Below are 23,520 nucleotides of genomic sequence, written 5' to 3'. Positions count from 1 at the left end.
CTGTTAATGGTTCTTCACCAAAGGAATATCTGAGTTCTCTCAAACTGTTGCCCGAAAGATAAGCACTGACTGGGCCCAATGCACTTCTTGTATCTGAACTGTGCTGCATTGTTGTCAGCCATAGCTTTTTACATTAACCCGGTCTTGCATCACTAAATGTCTGCGCTTGGTGCGTTGATCTTTTTGTGATTGTGTTTTACTAAAATGTTAAGAATTCATAACATTCTACTGATCTATTAAAATTGACTCTATTTTGAGATTTTTCTGGTGTGGTGTTTTTACTTTTTTCACTGTTTGTGTGCTGTATAAATACTTTAAACCATGCCACTAACTTAAGCCTGACTGCTTTTTGTGTGAAACTACCCCGGGTGAAGTGCAGGTTAATTTAGAGACCTTTTTGTAGTTTATCCAGCAAAGGATTGTGGCTGTAACTTTACCAGGTCTCACAACCCAGTCAACCTACAATCCAATTTCTCCCTGTGATTTTAAGGCGTGGAAAGGGGGTTATATTGCCAAGTCAAATTCACAGTTTAAAACTGTTTTCAGGCTGCAGTGGCAGCCCTGGGAAATGTGTTAAGGGGTTGCACAATACTCACTGCATTCCCATGCATGGCATTTAATTTACAGGGTCTGAGTATATGATATACCACTCTACAAAGGACGAATGAGTAAATGAAATAAGTCAATTAAGGGTAACCCAAGTTACCACATTTAGGGGAGTGAGCACAAACACTTTAGCACTGATTAGCAGTGGTAAAGTGCACAGAGTCCTAGAGCCAACAAAAACTAATTTTAGCAAAAAGTGGAGGCTAAAAGCAAACTGTTTGGGGGCCATCCACCAGAGAGGGCCAGGCCCAACACAGCCCAATAGATTTGTGTGCAAAATGTGCAAAATCTAAGGCAATAGGATCATGCCTGTAGCTCCTGTGTTGCAGCACAACATGAGAAATAAAATGCTAGAGTTTCAGCAAAATCCATTGGTTTTAAGTAGTGATTCTTCCAGTTTTCTCCAAATGTGATTAATTCACAATGGCGGTGTCAGAGGGGGAGGAGGATTACATGCTTGTTGCAGTCCTGGAGTTAGACCAGAGTGACCAATATGCAGATGGTAAGGTGAGCAGTCACCTGATAGCATTTTTAATCGATACAGGTCCTACCTGTCCCACAGTTCGTTCCAGTAGGTATAAGCAAGAAACAGATTACAAATCAAGTTTCAGCAAATGACCTAGTTAAAATAGAATCCATGGAGAGTGATCACCAATTCATATTATGTAATTCGAGTCCTGCTAATTTATTTGGCAGAGACTTGCTCACCAAGATGAATTGTGCAACCTATTGCACACCAGATGGTGTCAAAATTGAAACCCAAGATGAAGATTCAGCATCTAAAATAAAATCACAAGCAACAAGAGTTCTGTTGTTTCCAATTCTTACAAAAGATGAAGTGCCTTGATTTAAGACACATTGTGAAAAAAGAGTCATGGGATTTCACTGGTAAAGAAATAGGATTAATAAAGAGTGCGGGACAAGTGGAAAGTATAGTAAAACCACAGGCACTTTACATAGATATCAACATTTTCAGAAGAAACAGAAGACAGAACAAAGTTCATCATGAGAAGATGATAGAACAGGGCATTTTACAAAACTTGTGTGATAAGCTATGCAACTCACCTGAGAATAGCATTAAAAACAAATAGAAAATGCAGGGTAGACCTACATCTTGAAAAATAAAATTATAGTTCCATGTTGTCCCATAGTAACTTACAAATCCAGCTGTAATTTTGTTTCAGATTCATATGGATATGGTATTCTATACAATCATGGGCTTATGCGAAGCATTCTTTTCCATACCCCTTCATAAAGATAGTCAGTATATTTTCTCATTTTGGTTCTCCAATAGAGTTCTCATTTGATGTTGAATACCACAAAGGTATACAGAAAAACCCTCAATATTTAGTCAGATTCTAGAGAAAGATTTAGAAAGTCTGCAACTGCCCTGTAATTTAGTGCTGATGCAGTATATAGATGACCTTTTCGTGGAATCAAAGACAAAAGAAATTTGCAAGCTGGGTATAATTGAGCTCTTGCACTATCTTGCTGACAATGGAAATAGACATAAGGTCTCACCTACAAAGATGCAGTACTGTAAAATTCTCATTGAAAAGGGAGCAACAAAAGTGTCCAAAATACTGAAAATTAATCCTCCATACCTATGGGAAAGTCAAAATGTATTTGAGATTGGTTGGCTACTGTAGTCAGTGGATACCAAATTTTCCCTGATTGAAAAGACTTTAATAAGGCTTACTCACAGCAAAGTAGAGGATCTGAAGCCATTTGCTGGTGAATACAAAAAGCCTTCCTAGAGTTCAGAGAGAATCTATGAAGCGCACCAGTCCTAGGAATACCTAATTACGATACAACGTTTTTGCTTCACTGCCTTGAAAAAGATGGGTGTGCACTGTCAGCTGTTATTCAAAAGTATGGTGAGGTAAAGCAGCATGTTGCTTATTTCTCTGGTTCTTCTCATTAGATCCAGTAGCTGCAGCTCTTCCTGGCATTGCCTTACTCCATATCTACAAGGCCATGTAAAGCCATGCAAAGTGGCTTTGCGTGGCCTTACAGATATGGGTTACCGGTGCGCCACAAAAAGTGACACATCGGTGTGCAGGCCATTTGTAAATATGGCCCTCAGTGACCAGATTTATCAGAGAAGAACCAGAGACAATTGAAATTGATTCTGAAAATAGTGAAAGGGAATATCCTGTAGCTAGATGAGCGACAAGAAAAAGAGAGCCAAGTAGAAAGTACATATCTCCTGAGTGTACTGATCTAGCATGAGTACCTACAGATGAAGAGTCAGAAGTGGAAGTCTTTGATTTGGCAAATTGTTACCAGTTAATCCTTTAAGCCGAACCAGATGAAAACGAACCACCTTGAATTTTTGTCAAGTCCTGATGAGCTTCTGACATGAAATTCCAAAGAATTTGATTCTGGTATGTAACTTAGGGATCCAGATAAAAATTACAGGGGTTCCTGAATCTTATGAACTGAATTAATGAACTGAACCTAAAGAACGAGTTACTTACCTTCGGTAACGACTTTTCTGGTGGATACATTAGCTACCTGTGGATTCCTCACCTCATGAATACTCCCATGGCGCCAGCATTCGACGGAAATCTTCTTACTAGTCTCTGCACGTCGACGAGGACGTCACTGTCTCGCACGCGACGCCGTCTGACGTCATACAGGCAATAAGAGGTCCTCGACGATGTGCGGACGTCAGTACCAATCATTTTTTACGTGCATGAGAACAACCAGGCAATGCAATGAAAGAACAAAGCAACATCCATTATATTGTAAAAATACACCACATTGTATGAATAACTGTAAATCTTTTTTATGTACATATATATATATATATATATAAAACTCTTTCTTTTAAAAATATATACACACACCAAGTATATACATAAAGATATATACACATATACCTATATATATATAAATATATTATATATATACATCTATTGCACCCTCAAAGATCAAGAGGAGCGCACTCAAGGATTACTTGGCAAGACCATAAAGGCAACGGGGAGGCGGGTGGGACCGTTAGGAATCCACAGGTAGCTAATGTATCCACCAGAAAAGTCGTTACCGAAGGTAAGTAACTCGTTCTTCTGATGGATACAACTACCTGTGGATTCCTCACCTCATGAATAGAGTCCCAAAGCAGTACCACGCCCGGCGGTGGGTGCCTAAATGGTCAAACCAAGAAATCCTGCAGCACTGACCGTGCAAAATGGCCGTCCCTTCTAACCTCAGAATCTAAACAGTAATGTTTTGCAAAAGTGTGAAGGGACGACCAAGTTGCGGCCTTGCAGATGTCGACCACAGGAACACCTCTGGCTAAGGCCGAAGTGGCCGACTTAGCTCTGGTGGAATGAGCTCTAATGCCCTCAGGAGGATCCTTCTTTGCCAAAGAGTAACATATTTTAATGCAAAGAACAACCCACCTGGATAGTGTTCTCTTGTGGACTGCCTTTCCTCTCCTCTTGCCCACGTATCCAATAAACAGCTGATCCTCCAGCCTGAAATCCTTTGTTCTATCGATAAAGAAGCTCAGCGCTCTCTTTGGATCCAGACGGTGCAGTCTTTCTTCCTCTTTGGAAGGATGAGGCGGAGGATAGAACGTGGACAAAGTAATTGCCTGAGCCAAATGGAAGGGTGAAACAACCTTCGGGAGGAAAGCAGCCTTGGTCCTCAACACCACCTTATCCCCATAAAAAGTTGTATAAGGGGGTTTTACTGATAAGGCCTGCAACTCACTCACTCTCCTTGCTGATGTTATAGCTATCAGGAAGACTGTTTTTAAAAACAAATACCTCAAGGGGCAAGAATGCATAGGTTCAAAAGGGGACCCCATAAGGAAAGTCAGGACTAAGGACAAATCCCATTGCGGCATAACGAATGGCTTTGGAGGATATTGATTTAGAAGACCTTTCAAGAATCTGATAACAATAGGGGATTTAAATAAAGATGGTTGGTCTGGAAGACATATGAAGGCTGACAAGGCCGATAAATAACCTTTAATGGTAGCCACTGCACAACCTTTCTGCGCCAGAGATAGAGCAAAAGACAAAACGTCCGATAGATGAGCTTGTAAAGGATCAATCTGCCTCTCTCCACACCACGCAACAAATTTAGACCACCTATTAGCGTAGATAGATTTAGTGGAGTGTCGCCTGGCCGCTAATATAACATCCACTACCTCAGGCGGGAGAGAGAAGGAACTCAGGTTGCCCCGTTCAATCTCCAGGCATGTAGGTGCAGACTCTGGAGGTTGGGGTGTAGAACCTGCCCCTGCGACTGCGAGAGGAGGTCTGCCCTGAAAGGGAGACGGAGCGGCGGGCACGTTGAGAGTTGGAGAAGGTCGGAGTACCACACCCTCCTTGGCCAATCCGGAGCTATTACGATTACTAGAGCCCGGTCTTGGCGAATCTTCCTCAATACTCGAGGAATCAAGGGTATGGGAGGAAACGCGTAAAGCAACTGGCCGCACCAGGTCATTTGAAACGCGTCCCCCAACGCTTCCTGCATCGGATACTGAAGGCTGCAGAACAACGGACAATGCGCGTTCTCTCGAGTGGCGAACAGATCTACCCGAGGAAACCCCCACTTCTGGAAGATTAAACGGACTTGATCTGGATGGAGACGCCACTCGTGGTCTGCCGAGAAGTGGCGACTGAGACTGTCCGCACGCACGTTCAAGACTCCGGCCAGATGGTTTGCTATCAAGCAAATCCGATGGTCCTTTGCCCAGGACCATAGTCGAAGAGCTTCTCTGCAGAGAAGGTACGACCCCACTCCTCCCTGCTTGTTTATGTACCACATCGTGGTAGTATTGTCCGTTAGGACCTGTACCGACTGACCACGAAGGGAAGGGAGGAAGGCCTTGAGAGCCAGACGTACAGCCCGTAACTCTAACAGATTGATGTGAAAAATCTGTTCCTCTGGAGACCAAAGACCTTTGATCTCCAGATCCCCCAGATGAGCTCCCCACCCTAGAGTGGAAGCATCCGTTATGACTGTGGCCACTGGTGGCGACTGCTGGAACGGTTTTCCTTGTGAAAGATTGTTGCTTGCAATCCACCACTTCAAATCCACAGCAGCATCTCTGGAGATCTTGACAGTACCCTCTAGATCCCCTCTGTGTTGAGACCACTGCCTTCGGAAGCACCACTGAAGAGCCCTCATGTGCCAGCGAGCATGCGTGACCAACAGAATGCAGGAGGCAAAAAGACCGAGCAGACGAAGGACCTTGAGGACTGGAACTACCGCTCCATTTCGAAACATTGGAACCAAATCCTGAATATCTTGAATCCGCTGAGGCGGAGGAAAGGCCCGACCCAATGTCGTATCCAGTACTGCCCCTATGAACAGGAGGCGCTGAGAGGGCTCCAGGTGAGATTTGGGCTCGTTCACCGAAAAGCCCAGGTCGAACAACAACTGGGTTGTTGACTGCAGATGACGCAACACAAGCTCCGGGGACTTGGCTTTGATCAACCAATCGTCCAAGTAAGGGAATACTGCTATCCCCTTCCTTCTGAGCTCTGCCGCAACCACCGACATCACCTTCGTGAAGACTCGAGGTGCTGAAGTAAGACCAAACGGAAGGACCGCAAACTGGTAGTGTTGCGATCCCACCACAAACCGGAGATACTTCCTGTGTGACTTGAGTATCGGGATATGAAAGTAAGCATCCTGCAAGTCGACAGACACCATCCAGTCTTCCATGTTCAACGCCAAAAGCACCTGTGCTAGGGTCAGCATCTTGAACTTTTCCTGCTTGAGGAACCAATTCAAGATCCTCAGGTCCAGAATTGGTCTCAAACGACCATCCTTCTTGGGAATCAGGAAATACCTTGAGTAAACTCCTTGACCCCTTTCCTGCTCCGGGACCAACTCCACCGCGCCCTTTAAAAGGAGGACTTCTACCTCCTGTTCTAGCAACAGGAGGTGTTCTTGTGAACAATACGAAGGGCGGGGCGGGATGAGGGGCGGAAACTCCCGAAAGGGAAGGGTGTAGCCTTTTCCCACAACACTGAGAACCCAAGTGTCCGACGTAACAGTCTCCCATTTGGTGAGAAAATGCTGTAATCTTCCCCCTACAGGAGAGGAGTGAGTGGGAAATGGTGGAAGCCTAAGGCTGCTTCCCCTGCTGCACCCCGCCAGAGGATGAGGAAGAGGCAGAGTGCTGCTGAGAGGCTCCCCTGGTGCGGACCCTACCCCTCCCCCTAAAAGATCTATAGGGATGGGAAGAGGCAGGTTGCTGATATCTTCCCCGAAAGGAAGAGGAGGAAGAGCCACGCCCAAATCCACGAAACCTCCTGAAGAATCTGGAAGAGGCCGTGGAAGAAGGAGCTTGGAGTCCCAACGACTTAGCCGTGGCCCTGCTCTCCTTAAAACGTTCCAAGGCCGAATCAGCCTTAGCCCCAAACAGTTTGTCCCCATCAAACGGGAGATCCAACAATGTGGACTGTACATCTGCCGAAAAGCCCGAGTTACGTAGCCAGGCCTGTCTCCTTTCCACCACAGTTGTGCCCATTGCTCTGGCTACCGAGTCGGTGGTATCCAGTCCCGTCTGGATAATTTGGGTCGCAGCAGCCTGGGCATCAGAGACAAGATCCAAAAGACCCTGGGGAAGCTCTGTAAACGAAGAGGAGATGTCATCCATCAGAGCATGAATATACCTCCCCAGGATACAGGTCGCATTAGTGGCTTTTAACGCCAGACTGCAGGACGAAAAAATCTTCTTCGACTGCGCCTCTAGCTTTTTTGAGTCTCTGTCCCCAGGCACCGTCGGGAAAGAACCAGGCGCTGATTTGGACGAACAGGAGGCCTGCACAACCAAGCTCTCCGGCGTAGGGTGCCTAGATAGGAAACCAGGATCAGTTGGAGCCGTCCGATACCTCCTGGCCACGGCTCTGTGAACTGCTGGGGAAGATGCCGGCTTCTTCCACACCTCTAAAACCGGATCCAGCAGAGCGTCATTAAAAGGTAATAGAGGCTCCGCCGCGGCTGAGGCCGGATGCAACACCTCTGTCAAAAGGTTTTGTTTCGCCTCCACCACCGGCAAAGGCAGGTCCAAAAAACTAGCTGCCTTCCGTACCACTGTATGAAAGGAAGCAGCTTCCTCGGTATATTCCCCCGGGGACGAAAGGTCCCACTCAGGGGAAGTGTCCAGCCCACTGGCCGACTCCAGTCCACGCAGCCCATCACCCGAGTCCTCTAGCTCTCCTTCCTCTAGGGCTCGTTGGTACTCCTGCTCCTCTAGTACCCGGAGAGCACGCCTCCTTGAATGCAGTCGTTGCTCAATCCGCGGAGTCGACAACACCTCCGCCGAAGTCGGAGATCGGCGCCGATCTTCCGAAGCCACCGACGCCGCATCCGGCGCCACAGGTAACTTCGGCGCCGACTGAAGAGCAGATGAAACGGATGGACCCACCGGAGTCACAGGCCGAAATCTCGACGTCGACGGGATGGAAATCCCTGGGGCCAATCCCTCCGAAGCCATCGGAGCGGCCACCGGCGCCGACACTGGCGCCGAGCCCACGTTCCCAAACGGGAGAAAGGGCATAAAGGGTGCCGGCCGAAGAGGCGCAGGATCACCCAAAGAAAAGGCCAAAGGCCCAGCCGGAGCACCCCCTGGAGCCATCTGTTGGAAGATGGCATACATCGCATTCAAGAATGCGGAACTATCGGCTCCAGGGGTGGGAAAAGCCGGATACTGGGGTGCCTGACTCGGAGGCGACCCCGACGCCAGCCTCGGCGTCTGCGCCGGAGAAAACACCTGAGGCTCCAATACCTCAATCACCGACGCCTGTCCAGGCGAAGTTGGAGACGTCGGAGAGAGCAACGGCGTCGAAGGATGCGGCGTCACCGTGGGGCTGACCTCCCATGTCCTCCGGCGCCGATCCGGAGACCTGGAACGAGCCTCCCTTGAATGACGCCGAGATTCTCTACGGCGCCGGGAGTCTCGATGACGCCGATGTCTTGGAGAAGACTTTTTCTTGTGATGCTTCTCCTTTGACTTGGCCATAAACAGCTTCGCCTCGCGTTCTTTAATGGCCTTCGGATTCATGTGCTGACACGAATCACAAGTCGAGACGTCGTGGTCGGAGCTCAAACACCAAAGGCAATCGGAATGAGGATCCGTCACCGACATCTTGCCTCCACACTCACGACAAGGCTTAAATCCAGACTTTCTCTGCGACATTATTTCCACAGAGAAAGAGTACGCAGCAAGATATACACTGTAACCGCAAGAGTAACAGTTGCTCCCTCGAAGATAACCGTTTCGAATGCACGGAAAAAAGGGAACTGACGTCCGCACGTCGTCGAGGACCTCTTATTGCCTGTATGACGTCAGACGGCGTCGCGTGCGAGACAGTGACGTCCTCGTCGACGTGCAGAGACTAGTAAGAAGATTTCCGTCGAATGCTGGCGCCATGGGAGTATTCATGAGGTGAGGAATCCACAGGTAGTTGTATCCATCAGAAATAACAGCTTAATTCCTTATTTTGTACTATAGAATCCTTTGTACCTTTTTTGGTAATTTTTCCTCAGTAGAAGATGGTGTACAGCAGATCCTGTACACAATGCTGGCCTATTTTCATTGGTGATGCCATTAATAATTCTAGCTGGCTTAATGTTGTTCTTAATTCCTCTGGTTGGATATGTTTCTCCTTCAAAATATGAATTACCTACCATACATAATAAAATAGAACACATGAAGTTAGCACATTGGAATAGAGAAGTCAGTAGCTATAAAGACAATGGACCAGATGTATCATTGTACAGTGTTTGCTTTGCATCATGCATGGTGTCGTAAGTGCAACACAATACTTAAGTCCGCTTTATCAAGCAATGCAAGACATCTTGCAAGGCCCTGCATTGCTTGGAAAATCTGCAGCAACAGGAGGCAGCACAAGTGTTACTCTGCCCTGGGAACGTGTTCCTTGGGTGGAGCATGGGTGTTCCTATGCATCCCCCAGTAGATTTCTATACATTGCCAGATTAAATAAAATGGGTGAACTTGGGAATGCATCAAAATGTGACGCCTTCCCAGGGAGGTGCAAGACAAGAGATATGTTTATTTCTCCTTGTTGTGTCCTCTTTCTCAGTGTGCTAAATTCTTCAGAAAAATAATCCTGCAGAAAAACATTCCTGCCTGCAATGCAGGCACCCTTGCACCATGGAGTAAGGGTTCCTACGTTGGTCCTAGGCAGCAGAGAGTGCACCAACACAGGCAGTGGAACAGGAATGTGTCATACACTGATTCATTCTGGCCCTCTCCCTTTCATGCAGCACAGTACAACAAGTTGTCTTGCTGCATTGCATTATGTGAAGAATTATAAATCTGGTCCAACGTATATTCAAATTTGTTAAGGAAGTATGTTAGTATAATCAATGTTAGAGACCAGTAAGTGTTTACATATTTCCATACCGTGCTGATGAAAGGTGACATATTTCCAATTGCCTCTCTCACATAGTTTGTCCTGTAGTGGTTTTATTAGTGTTTTCCTTAAGCAAGAGTTTTTGTCACATATCTTTCAGATTTCAAGGCTTTGGTGGAATACATTCCTATATTTGAGGACTCTGGAAACTGTTCGAATTATTATAAACATTTAAAAATAATTGCACAATCTAATCTTAGAGTTATTATGACTAAAATAGGCATGTGTGGAGCCTGAGAAAATAGAACTGTTGGGTTGTTAAGGAATAAATGAGAGAAGTGAAAATTCTAAGAAACTGGAAAGATGTGCATGAAATTCGAACACAAACAGAACTCGACCAGAGATTTAGAAATTTGAACATGCTTATAAGACAGGGAATGGAGAATGAAATGAAGGGAGAGTTGTGTATGGTGTATCAGAATCCTCAGGTAAGTAGAAAGATGTAGTTTGTTGGAGAGAGTGACTGTGACATGAGCTGTGTTGTTGATACTGAATATTTGGTTGGTGAAGAGTCAATAGTTGGAGGAATGTATTATATTACTATGTTTTTGGTGACACTTTTTATTTTTACCTGTCCTGTGACTGGGTAGTGAGTTGTTACCTTGCTCTCATATTCCCTCTGGTTTACAATATGAATGGAATGAAAGGCTGGTTTGAAAAGAAGGAAGTGGGATTTGTGTTGGATATGCAGGGTGCTATGATTCCATCTGTTGTTCAGGCTATAAATGATATGAGGATTAGAAGATTACCCATGCTTGTAGATCACCTTGTTTCTAACACTGCGGGAGCATTAACTAAAAGTATTAATCAGAAGCTAATAGCTATGTGTGCTACGATTATGCAGAAATACCTTGCTTTAGTTTGTCTTGTTTTGAGGGTACGAGAGTACTGTGCCTTCATCCCAGATAACAGTAAGGTTTATAATGCTTATATAACCAGTATCTCTAATATTTGTTGTGAAGCAAAAGCTAATGCATATGGTTTGTGAGAATCAGTCAGTTCTCGGTTTTGTGAGACTGGAAAGGGATTTAGAAAGATTGGTGAATGGTCTGATTGTTTAGGGGTAGTATGCTGCATACTATACTAACCTCTATAATTAGTATGTTAATTTATGCAATTGTTCTAATTCTTCAAAATTATTTTTTTTGAAGTAACCCTTTCAAAATTGGGACTAAATTTGTGGGTGCAGGAAGAAGGTAACAACAACATAGAAGAATAATAGGAAGAGTGATGTGATTGTGTTAGAAGACATCACGCCACAACATTTTGATAGCATCAAAATGTTGACAAAATTGAGAAGCAAAAGAAAGAAAGTGATGCCTAGTGTATTATGAATAGTTTGGGTTTTGTGATGATGTACTGATTAAAGGTGGGTTTTTGAGGATGTTCTTTCACATTTTGAATTATATGTATTGTCTAACATGAAGCTTCTGCAATTAAAACAACATTTTGAGGACATGTTTTAATGTGTTTTTATGACTTGGAATACAGTAGGCCACAACTATGCCTCGACTCCATCTTTAAAACATAGCTACAGTTTCATCACAATGATCATTGTGTGTTTATATTTCTCCCTGCGGCCCCCAGCACTGCCTTTCCACCAGTCTTTTCATGGCGGGGACTTTGCTATGAAAAGGCTGGCAGAAACAGAAGTTGTGATCAGCATGGTGGCGCTGAACTTAGCGCCACCTTGACTGACCACAACTTCAACCTCTGCCAACCCGCCAGGTTCCGTGATCCATCCAAGGTGGTGGTCTCCTGCTGGTCTGACCACCAGGGTCGCAATCCCATGACAGCCAAACTTGTAATGAGGTCCTGAGTTCTTGGCGGAGCGGAATACTCCATCACAAACATGACGGGATATCCCGTTCGCCATATTACAATCCCATTATATTCTAGGGAGATCGTAATACAGTGGACGGGATATCCTTCGCGTTTCTGACAGAGTATCAATCCACTACGAACTAAATCAGGCCCTTAGTCCAGTTTTCTGATTTTGCGTTACTCCTGTAACTGACAGCCTTCAATGCAAATGATTTCTATAAGAATTTGGATTATTGGTTAAAGGAAGTGAGAACACACTTAAAATAATATTCACAGTCTTTGTCATGGTCAACCACAAATGTCAATTTATATACCTGTGCTTAAAGCAGTCTGGCTTAAATTGGAGGCAATATCTGAAACATTTTTTGCACCCATCAAACAGTAATAAAGCCAAAAGCAGCTTAAGAAAATAGAGAATATTTTAATAAATAAGAGTAGAGTAAAACAAGAAAAATCTAATTAGTAGGACCAGGGTTATGATTTTTTAAAGTTTAAGGTTAAAACTGACAATGGGGTATCTGGTACCGCCGGGCAAGGACAGAGGCACAAGTTCAAGCCAACTGCAATGGAGCAAGGACCAGGTATGGGACCATGGTTGGCCTAGTGGGAGTCACACTTTCTGTCCATGGTGTGGAGGCCGTGCAGTGTTGCAATGTGAGACTCTGCTTCAGATCCATTGAAGCAGACGATCGGGACAGGTGCTTTGATGCAAGGCTCTGCATCTCTCTGCTGCCTAGTGCTATGATGCAAGGCCCTGTGTCACTCTGTGTCGGACCTGGTGTAACCTTCCACTGAACACGTAGAAGTACACTTTGACTTCAGCTAAGGGGCCAGACTTGAGGACAACCCATGGGGGTCAAGGACTCACTCCCACAGAGGTCAAAAGGGACCAAGTTCGGTCCAGTTGGGTCTGGTCAGCTGGAAAGCAGGAAATGCCTCTGGAAGCTTGTTGTGTCCCTGTAGCTCAAACAGGAGGTAAGTCAGCCAAATAACTTTGGAGGCCCTAATGGGTCCTGGGTTCAAGGCAAGCAGGCACAGCCTTTCTTCTTCAGACAGCAGGGCAGGGCAGCCCTTCTTGAGAATCTTCTCAGGACCAGATAAGAGTTCTGCGGCTTGCCACTTTTATGCCCACTGCCAGCCTGTGGGTGGAGGGGCCACCCTCTGTGTAACCCTAAACTGGTTCTGGTCAGTTCTTATCCTTCGCTTGGGTTAAACTCCAGCCTGGCTTGTGAAACAAAGGGCACCCAAGCCCAGAGACAAGGTAGACTTCTGTCTTTTGTAGTCAGGAAGTGCTGGGTACAGGTCTCAAGGCTACTTGTGGAAGTGTAATTAGGGCGGGGTCCAGGGTCCTCCCCAGCTATCCTGTCTAGAAGATCCTCTCCTCTCCATACCAAGGCCATTTTGTCCACTTTCTATGAGGAATACACATCACACCACAGGAAGACCATTAACAGTCAATTGACCTTGGATTCTGGCAGAAAGACAAGTGGCAGTTTAGAAAAACAAAAATTAAAGATGATTTTAAATTACAATTAAAATGAGTTGAATAATAATTCCTTGTGCTGTTCCCAAGCTTAATTTTGCACGTATTAAATGTAATAAGGTAAACCAATGTTAGCTATGGGATGCCAGCCTTGTATCACTGAAAAAATGACTTTGGAGATTTTTCACTGGCATGACATGTAAAATGTTAAATATGTATGCCTGACTTTTTAAATATCATGCACCCTGTCCTAAGAGCACTTAGGGCCTACTTTAGGGTGATTTATAAGTATTAAAAATGATGGGTTAGGCCAAAATGGCAATTTTAATAATGCACACACAGGCTGCGAATGGCAGGCCATTTACATGTCCTGGGTATACATAGCGCTATTTACCAGTAATTAGAAGTAAACTAAATGTTCCAACCAAGTGTATACCAATATTGCCATGCTAGGAAAGGGAGACCACAAACACTTTACCACTGGTTAGAAGGGTGGGTTTAGTAGCAATAGGATAGTGAAGACAAAAATGGGGTGACCCTGAAAAAAGGGCAAATTTCCTGCAATTTCTATGTACTTGGACTGATTTAAGTGAGTTTCTGCATTTGTATTTATAATTTTTCCTGTACTGCTACTAAATATTAAATAAAACTTCATGTTTTTTCAAATGTTATGATCTCAAACTCCCTTCCCTAGTCTGTCTTTTTTATTGACTGCATGTTGAAATGCTGTTTTGAATCTTGTCTCTAAGGACATATTATTATCTCATAGTTTGTGAAGCCAACACCATCACAAACTCATCAGTTTGGGTGCCACTATCATGCAGATTATCTAAGAGATAACAGACACATGCAGATTATCAGAAAGAAGGTTGCATAAAGAAAAATCACACTCTTTCCAGTGCCAAATATATTCGTTTTGACAATGTTTGTTAAGAGAGACTGTGAGGTGAATGAAGGAAAAAAAGTACATTTGTGTATTATTTAGGGCACATTTACTATTATTTCATGCAACGTGTTGCATCAAGGAAACTTGCTGGGCTGCTGTGTGTGAGAGGGACTGAGCATAAATGGTCCATATTTACAAAGATATGAAGTATTTCTGCTCTCTCCTGGTGCTGGCACACTGTACGAGGGAAAATGCAGAACCCAACGGTGTCTGCGTTACGTGCCAGGCTGTTTTTGTGCAGGAAGGCATACCATCCTGCATAAAACAATCCTTAGAGGCATATTTCTGTTTGAATGTCAGAATGCAGCATACGTGGACAAAGGAAGTAACAAAGGGAAATAAAGATATCGCTCCTCATTGCCTCTGTGTCTGGTAGGCACACCATTTTGGTGCAAACCCAGGTTTACAAGTCTTTGTAATCTGGGTTTATGTCACAATACATGAGTAGATGAATTGGAACGCTCATGCTCCACCCAAGTAACACCCATCCAATGCAAAATGAAGCAAGAAAGCACTTAGTACTGCCTTTTGTTACTTTGTGAGTTACTAAATCAGACAAAGCCATGTAAAGTGGCTTTGCATGGCTTAGTAAATGCCAAAATGGCTACTAAAGTGATGCAATCCTGACGCAAAATATCGGTAAATCTGGGCCTAGTTGTTCAGTGTTACATTCAATACATTCATGAATATGGAAATGTTTCCAGAACATCAATCTTGCAATACCTGGGGCTGTGAATGTGGTGTGCGAAGCATGTCTCCCAGGATTGTCCTCCGGAGCAGGCCCCCCTGCACATGTTCACTAGCCGTCGTTCTGGCATTTATTCCTGTTGTGTTGGAATCATCAACCTAATCGCAGGGCGGGTGGGGGTAGAAGAATATAGGGCACAGTGTTGAAAACTGGACATTGCATTGGTTGAACAATATAATTTAACTTCCCCACCAGGAAGCAGTCATCAGTGCCCCCCCACCGCAACACTGGAGCATGAAAGACCCATGACACATGCACAGCACACTAAGTAACTTTTTTTTAAACTATATAACATTTAATCTGTGCCAAATGTAACTGCTGTGACCCTTGAATGACTCAAATAACCTCGCCTGAACGCCTTCGGTAACCAGGCACGGTCAGTGTACTGTGTAAAGTGCTCCACTGCCCCCACGTCCCAGCCTATTACTTGTTAGATGCATTTGCCAACAAAATAAATACTGCCAAACAGTTTCTTAAATATGCTATCAAAAGTGCAATATACGGTTCCTACCTGTAAAATAGGTTGTTTGCCACTTGCAGTTACCCACTCGATTGTCCTTCCGTATCCACTACACCTTCTATACCATTCTGAAACACGCACCTGCCCCATTTCAGGAATACTTTGCAGTGCAAACTTCAAATCTACTGCGGAAATATCAACTCTTAGACCTGTAAATGAGAAGTGTTTCATCAATCGGGCAGGAGGCATTGCAGGAATCACGCGCATCTTTTCTAAGCCTGTTATTAGATGCAAGTAAATAAATAAGCACAATACGCAATTACTAGCTAGCATGGCATGCCTATTGTCAAACAATTCTGTATTTTCGTATGAAATTTAGTGCCGACTGAGCTATTACATCTAAATAGCACTTACCAGTCAAGATAGCACAGTGAGTGTATCACCCACAGCTGATTAGTACCACACTTGTGTAATGGTGTAATGTATAGTGTGCTCTTTAAATAATGAATGTTGCTTTTATCTGATTTATGGGACCCAACTTACCCATCTCAAGAGCATGCTAAAACATGAGCTAAGAACACTGTATTTGCCAACAGGGAGCATTCCTCTCACTGTGCCATCCTGCCAGCATAGAAAAGTACCACAGCATTATATAAATAAAGCACCTGATAGTAAAGTGCTCACAAATGGAAACATGTAACATGAAACACTGGTTAAAGAGTAGATTATTTTAAAAGGCTCGTACTCGGCCTACATTTGCCTACATTTCGCTCTTATATTTCCTAAATCTTATCAGAACAATTATGCATTGAGAGCTGATGGGGAGGAGCTGCTGTGCTACACAACGGACCACAAAGGAGAACAAGTTTCTGTAAGGAAAACGGGCTATCAGAAGTAGTTAAGCCAGAGTGAAAGGTAAATCTCAGCCAGAGTGCATGTAAGTGTTGTGGTGACAAATTGTTGCTATTTTAGATTTAGGGCCTCATTCCGACCCTGGAGGTCCTAGACCGCCAGGGCCGCGGGCAACGGAAGCACCGCCAACAGGCTGGGGGTGCTTCATTGCCCATTCTGACCGCGGCGGTAAAGCCGCGGTCAGAAAAGGGGATCCGGCGGTTTCCTGACGGATTTCCCCTGTCTGGGCTGAATCTCCATGGCCATGGAGATTCCGACCCCCTTCCCGCCATCCTGTTTCTGGCGGTTTTTACCGCCAGGAACAGGATGGCGGGAACGGGTGTCGTGGGGCCCCTGGGGGCCCCAGCATGATTTTCACTGTCTGCTTAGCAGACAGTGAAAATCGCGACAGGTGCAACTGCACCCGTCGCACCCCTGCAACACTGTGTTGCAGGGCCTTTTCCCGCTGGGCCGGCGGGCGCTCTCTTGGCGGTCGCCCGCCGGCCCAGCGGGAAAGTCGGAATGGCCTCAGCGGTCTTCTGACCGCGGAGCGGCCAAATGGCGGGGGAATTTTGGCAGGCAGCAACCGCCGCCCGCCAAAGTTGGAATGAGGGGCTTAGTGTCATAATATACTATCATGTGATATCTAAAATCAGTTCTGATTTATTGGCACATGGTATTTTGCATTTAGATTGACCAGATCGAGTAAATTCACATAAACAATTAACTGTAGTGCAGGTGTATTCCTACTAAACTAGCCTGAGTTATGGTAGGCCTTAGAATAACTAACTCCATTTTAAAATGAAATATTCTCTGAAATCTTATTATTGTTTTGTTATGTTGAATTGTATAGCACACTAATCACCTGAGAGGGTATCCAGATGCTTGGGCAAGTGTGTAAGTGGGGGTCCCAAAGGTACTTTTAGAAAAAGCCAGGTATTCAGCTTCCTGCGGAACTCAAGAAGGAGGAGGAGACTGGCATGTTGAGGGAGGTTGTTGCATGTCTTGTGTGAGATATAAGAGAATGAGAGACCTCCAGTAATGCTTTTGCAGATGCAGGGAGTGTGTGCACGTGAAAGTGAGGCAGAGCATAGAAGTTTAGTTGGCTAGTGAAAGTGTCTGCAGCTGTTCAGGTATTCTGGTACTGTGATGTGTAGATCTTTGTATGTGTGCGTAAGAAGTTTTAAATTGTCTGAACTTGTGAATGGGAAGCCAGTGAAGCTTCCTGAGGTGCAGTGTGCTGTGGGTGTGGTGTGGGAGGTTGAGTATGAGCTTCGTGGCGGAGTTCTGAATGGTCTGGAGTCTGTGTAAGAGTTGTTTGAAGATTTCAGAATAGATGGTGTTGCCTTAGTCCAGCCTGCTGGTGAAGAGTGTTTGCATGCCGGTTCATCTGGTGTTCTGAGACAACCATTTGAAGATGTTTCACAGCATGCGTAGGTGAACACTGCATTAAATTGAACCGTCATGTCAAGCTTGTCATCTAGGATGATCTCTAGATTTCTTGCGTGGTCTGCAGATATGGGTGTTAGCCCTAATTATGACGGCTACCAAGTGGAGTTCCATGGGAAGGTCTTATTGCCAAAAATCAGTACTTTCTTCTAGTCAGAGTGGAGCTTTAGGCAGTTGGTTTGCATCCAGTCTGCTACAATGGTAATACAGTTGGTGTAGTTGGTTCTGGTGGTGGCTGTCTTGTCGGTCAGGGATAGGATGAGTTGGGTGTCATCAGCGTAGGAGATGGTCTTGTGATTGGAAGATGTTAGTGGAAAGCGTGGGGCTGAGGAACTATCCCTGTGGGACTCCCCATATCAGTTTCGTGGTCTCTGATGTCAAGGGTAGCAGCCTGACCCTTTGGGTTCTTCCCATGAGGAAGTAGCATCCGTTTGAGAGCAGATCCTTGTATACCAGTCACGTCAATTCTTCTGATGAGGGTATTGTGGGAGACAGTGTTATCCTCCTCCTACGGTTTCTACTCATAGAGTATATTTTAAGAGCAGGTACATTTCTCTCTTTCTCGATTGAAACCTTCATTTGGTTTTCCTTTTGTTGAATTATATGGTGACACCTGCTGCCTCTAAATTCTGTGATTAGCCTGCAAATTAGCTTAGTTTAGGGAGTTTCCTTTCATGGGAAAACAATTTACTTAACATTGCATATTTGGTCTTTTAATAATCTGTTCTTTCATTTGTCATGTTGATCTATATGGATTATATTCACACATGCTGTAATCAGGTGATTATTGATTTATGTTTAAACTGATTCCACTTTAGATTATAATTTTCCTAATTTGTTAATAAAACTTCATGGTTTGGAAATCTACTCCACTCTATTGTTTCTGTGAGGCAAAATCTGCTTCACTGTCATTAATATGTTGCTGAATTGATGAGTCTGGCCTCATTTTGAGATAAAGGTCAAGCAGAGGTTTGAATTTCCACCAAGTTTGCATGGTGCAAACACCGTCCTTATCTCTCATGCTTTCAGTTATGTCTTACAAACAGATCATTTCAGCAATACAGTATGAAGTAGAGAACTTGCAATGTGCACACCAGATTTATGAGAAAGTGTAGTAGGAAAAAAATACAAATGAGAAAAATCGTAAGACATCAAGGCAGAACAGAAATTGAACAAGAAAATGGTTCCTCGGAGGGATCCATATCCCTTAACCAACTTTGCCTCTAATGGTTAAATACAAAGTAAACATATTCAAATGACACAATACCAATGACCGCTTGTAATAACCATTCTTAAGCCCTATTCTTAGACAATAAAGAGGAAGAATGCAAAACGTACAGTCTCTAAATCGAAACTAGAGAGCAGAGGTGCACAGTACCATTTGCAGGGATAAGGGAACCCCAGCACCTGGGTGATCAGAAACTAAATGCACTGGCACAAATTTACTTAGATACACAAAGTTGGTTGCCTTGATGCATGCCAATTTTCTGTGGTGACATCACAATAATTCCAGTTTTTGTTGTTTCAGGAACCTCGGTAGAGGTTTTGAGTGACCCTGCCAACTGGCCCAATTTGAACTGGGAAAGATTTAGGAATTATCTAACACCAACTACTGAACTTTACACAATCACCTTACACCTCACATCTATTTCCACTGTTATTCAGGATATCAGTAGTGCTGTTAACTAGGAATCCAATACTAGATTCAAACGACGCTGTCCAAACCAATAGGCAAACACATTGCCAGAGTCAATGCAAATGTTACTATCCATGGTGGCAAAGTTCAGTAGAATGACTGATTGCAACCTTGATCCAAGTCTGTCGGCAGCAGAATACTAGAATTTGAGTAGGCTGTGCTAGGAAAACCTTAAATAATTCCTTAACAGGTGTAATTGAAACTTTTTCAACTGTTCTTCTTTTTGTATCATTTTAAACAACAGAAAATAGGGCCCTTAAGAAAAGAACTACAAAACCTTTGAATAAGCAGTCTCTCATCAATACAAAATATCTCTCATCAAAAACATCTACATAGGGCAAAGTGATGGATGTAAGGTGGCGCTTATCTTGCCGCTATTCAAATCCCAAGAGACTTCTTAGTGAAAATCACATTTGCTGAACAACCTCCTAACTACAAAACTAAAAAACAAATACAATTTTTAAAAGCTAAACAGTCCCCTCCCCCCCCCAAGAAAAAAATGACAAGCATCATGTGCTTCTTAAAGAAATGAGCTCTCCCTCTTGTAACCACTTATAATAAAGTTTTAAAAACTATGGTTAAGATGGAAACGCTTATTTTTTGTTTTGATACAGTGGTCTGTTAAATAAAGGTTTATTGTATTTAAGATATCTCATTTACAATCAATTGGTTTCATAACAGATAAAGCCATTAGCAGAAATACAATAAAAAACTTAAAAACAGAACTGCAGAGCTATCTTGTTGACTTTTAGCAACAAGAAATAATAATTCCAGTATGTTGTCATGAAGGTTCTACTTTGTTGCTGATTCTAGCATATGATATGCTAGGTCAAGGAACTTCATGCACTTACTAATAAAAAAAGTTAGTCTGTAGATTAAAGCAGCATATCATAGCATCTCAAATAGTTCCTACTTTTGCTTCTATAAATGATAATCACAAGTACTTTCTTTTTGAAGGGCAAATACATAGCAAAGTGAAATTTTGTGATTTCCATGACGCTTCTGTCTGGTGTATTGTATTGTATAGTAGATGACACCTTAAATATTTTTTTAATTTTCTAGACCTCCAGATTGTGATCTATGTATGGTTGGTTTATTAAATGATGACTGTCTACGGATAGTCCCATAAATTTATATTCTAATACAGCTGTAGAGCCTCTTTTGCAGATTGAACTCCTCAAGCTTATTCTTATAGTCTCTTTGTGCTTGAGCCCTGTCATTCATGTCAGTAGGTCCAATGCTGGAAGATATTATTCATGAGTCAGTTTTGTATGGCAGATAGATTAAAGTCAAAGTTGTTCTTGAGGTGTTCCTTTAGGTCATCATAACTTATTTAGGGTGACCTCACCCACCTTATTACACTCACAGCGGTCATTTATTTTAGAAGAGATGTGTAACGTAACAGCCAAAATTGAGAACAATAAAATGTTTTAAAAGAGCATATGATTACCATCACAGAGCAATACATAAAACTATAAAAACAGCTTTTAAAAAATGCATATAAATAAAGATCCAGAAGAGGCAGGGATGAGTTTATACATAAGTAATTATACAGTTACTTAAATAGGTCAAGTACCATTTCCTTGCATTTATGCTCAGCCTAGTGATCCATGTCAACACAAGCATGAATAGACTTGGACCTCCAAAACCATACGGCCTGTAGGTATCTTGCAACAACAAAGACCACCAACCTTGTGGTTTCAGACCTTGTAATGCTATCTGTATTTTACCCCCAGCTCCATCTTGACCACTGACTCCATGTGCGATTGTTTCTTGGCATTCGAATATTGATGGTCGGATCGGCAGCAGTGTGCGCGATTCATTCTTGGCATTTAATCTTTGCATGTTCAGATCGGCAAAGTGCGCGATCATTTCCTGACTCTTGAATCTTGATGGCTGAATCTGCAGCAGTGTGCATGATTCATTCTTGGCAATTAACCTTCGCAGTTCAGATCGGCAGAGTGCGGGATCAATTCCTGGCATTGGAATGTTGATATACAGTTTAGCAATAAGATGCATAGTAATTTCTGGGCAACTGAATCCTGAAACTCAAATCAAAACAGAGTGTGACATTACAGTATTATTCATGAATCTTTCGCTGTTCATGTTTTGAGAATTAATGTGTTAATTGACTCTTGTCATGCTATAGTTACTATTCCAAGAACTAACTTGAGAGAGTTCCATGTTCAGTGCATAAGGTGCTATTCTGGAAAATCTTAAATTAAAGTTTGTGTAATCCTTCTTTTATTTCCAGGTATCCAGAACTAAAATGTCATGTTATTGAAAAGCTTTTCATCTCTCATGTTATCAAAGTATAGATATTTATTAACAAAGTTCATGAAGATTAATGTGAATAACTTTGCTATTGTGTTCCTAACTCTTGCTTTCACAGGTCTCCTTCCCCGCTGTTCCCAACCTAAACGCCATCCCCCACTTGGCCATTCTTCAACTCTGTGCTATAACGGCTAGTAGAGTTTTGACCTGCCAAGAGGTGGACATATTGGGAACAGGTGCAAACCCCGAGAATCTGGTCTCGCTGACAGAATAGTGAGCCCACGAATTTTGTATCCTCCTGGTTTGTGGTAGGTATTCAATATGGCAACATTGGACGAGTTGCTTAAGGTTATTATGCAGCTTCATGTGGATGTAGTAGAATCTAAAAACATAGCAACCAATCTAGCAGAAAGGGTGGATCAGTTACAAGACAGAGTGGGAAAGGAGGAGCGAGGTCCTTTGGGTGCGGGTAGATTTAATACTTCTACTCAAGGTTCAGGAGGGAATCCTCCAACAAACATATCACTCACGGTCCCCACACCCATTCCTTTGGCTCCCCCAGAAAGGTTTTCAGGTGATCCTCAGAAAGTACAATCCTTTTTGACTCAAGCAGAATTGCACTTCACCTGTAGACCAAACACCTTCCCTGATGCCCAAACCAGGGTGGCCTTCTTGATTTCTTATCTGACTGGAGACGTGGCCACCTTGGCAATTCCTCTTGTGCGTCGAAATAATCCTTTGCTTTATAACTGAGGAGACTTTGTCTGAGAATTTGAAAGAGTTTTCGACCGAAGAACAGTTACTCTGTCCGCAGACGAGAACTGTTAGAATTGCAACAAGGAAATAGGGATCTTGTCTCTTACTTGGCTAACTTTAATCGGCTGGTAGCAGAAACAGCCTGGCATGCGGAAAAGAGATCAGCTCTATTCTATCAAGGACTCAAAGATGAGTTAAAAGACATCCTTGCACAGATTGATCCTCAACCCACAGATTGTTAAGATCTGATAAATCTTGTTTTAAGGTTGGACCATCGTCTTGCAGAACGACGTGGAACACGTAAAAAGACTGAGAAAAGTTCCTGGCATGTTCATGAGCATAAAGACTCACAAACTCATAGAGACCACAATGATGAACCAATGGAAATAGGAACCATCAGGCGGCCCTTAACAAAAGAGGAGAAAGATCTACATAGAAAGAACGGACAATATCTATATTGTGGTTGAAAGGGTCATTTCGCTAAAGAATGTCCAGCAAAACCAAAAGTCAAACAAACCCCTATCAAGAAGGTTGTAGCGAATGCACAGACCACTCAGGAAAACTAGAACACCTAAGGTGTAAGGAAGGGTTGCTCTTGGGTGTAACTGTGGACCCTTCACAAGATGGTACAAAGGTTTTACTTGAGTCCAGACATTTAAAATTAGATCTAGAAGTACGAGTAAAACAGAAGAATTATCTAAAGAAAGCCTTAGTAGATTCTGGAGCTACTGGTAACTTCATCGATGCACACTTGATTCAAACATGGGGGATCCCATGTAAAAAGAAGTAATACAAGCTGTAAATGGTGGAAAACTGATAGCTGGAGGTCCGGTGACTCTACAGACCTTCCCTTTGTCTGTGATCTGTAAAGGGGGAAATCAAGACACCAAACATGTAGAGAAAATCATCTTTGATGTAATCCATGCTCCTCAGTATGGAATTATTCTAGGAATGCCATGGTTAAGTTATCATAACCC

The 23,520-nt window shown here is 43.4% G+C and overlaps 1 protein-coding gene across 2 annotated transcripts in view; it reads right to left on the bottom strand.

Moving 5' to 3' along the window:
* Positions 1-23,520, bottom strand: part of LOC138282757 (fibrocystin-L-like) — a 735,329-nt gene that overhangs the window by 412,788 nt on the left and 299,021 nt on the right. For both annotated transcript variants that reach the window (XM_069220628.1, XM_069220629.1), the window contains exons 26-27: positions 15,529-15,686; positions 14,993-15,115 (exon numbers count right to left, since the gene is read on the bottom strand). In XM_069220628.1, coding sequence (XP_069076729.1) covers positions 14,993-15,115; positions 15,529-15,686 — 281 coding nt within the window. The remainder of the gene's footprint in view (positions 1-14,992; positions 15,116-15,528; positions 15,687-23,520) is intronic.

Source organism: Pleurodeles waltl, chromosome 2_2 (genome assembly GCF_031143425.1).
Source record: "Pleurodeles waltl isolate 20211129_DDA chromosome 2_2, aPleWal1.hap1.20221129, whole genome shotgun sequence".
Lineage (NCBI taxonomy): Eukaryota > Metazoa > Chordata > Amphibia > Caudata > Salamandridae > Pleurodeles > Pleurodeles waltl.
This window is presented reverse-complemented; position numbering and strand designations above follow the sequence as displayed.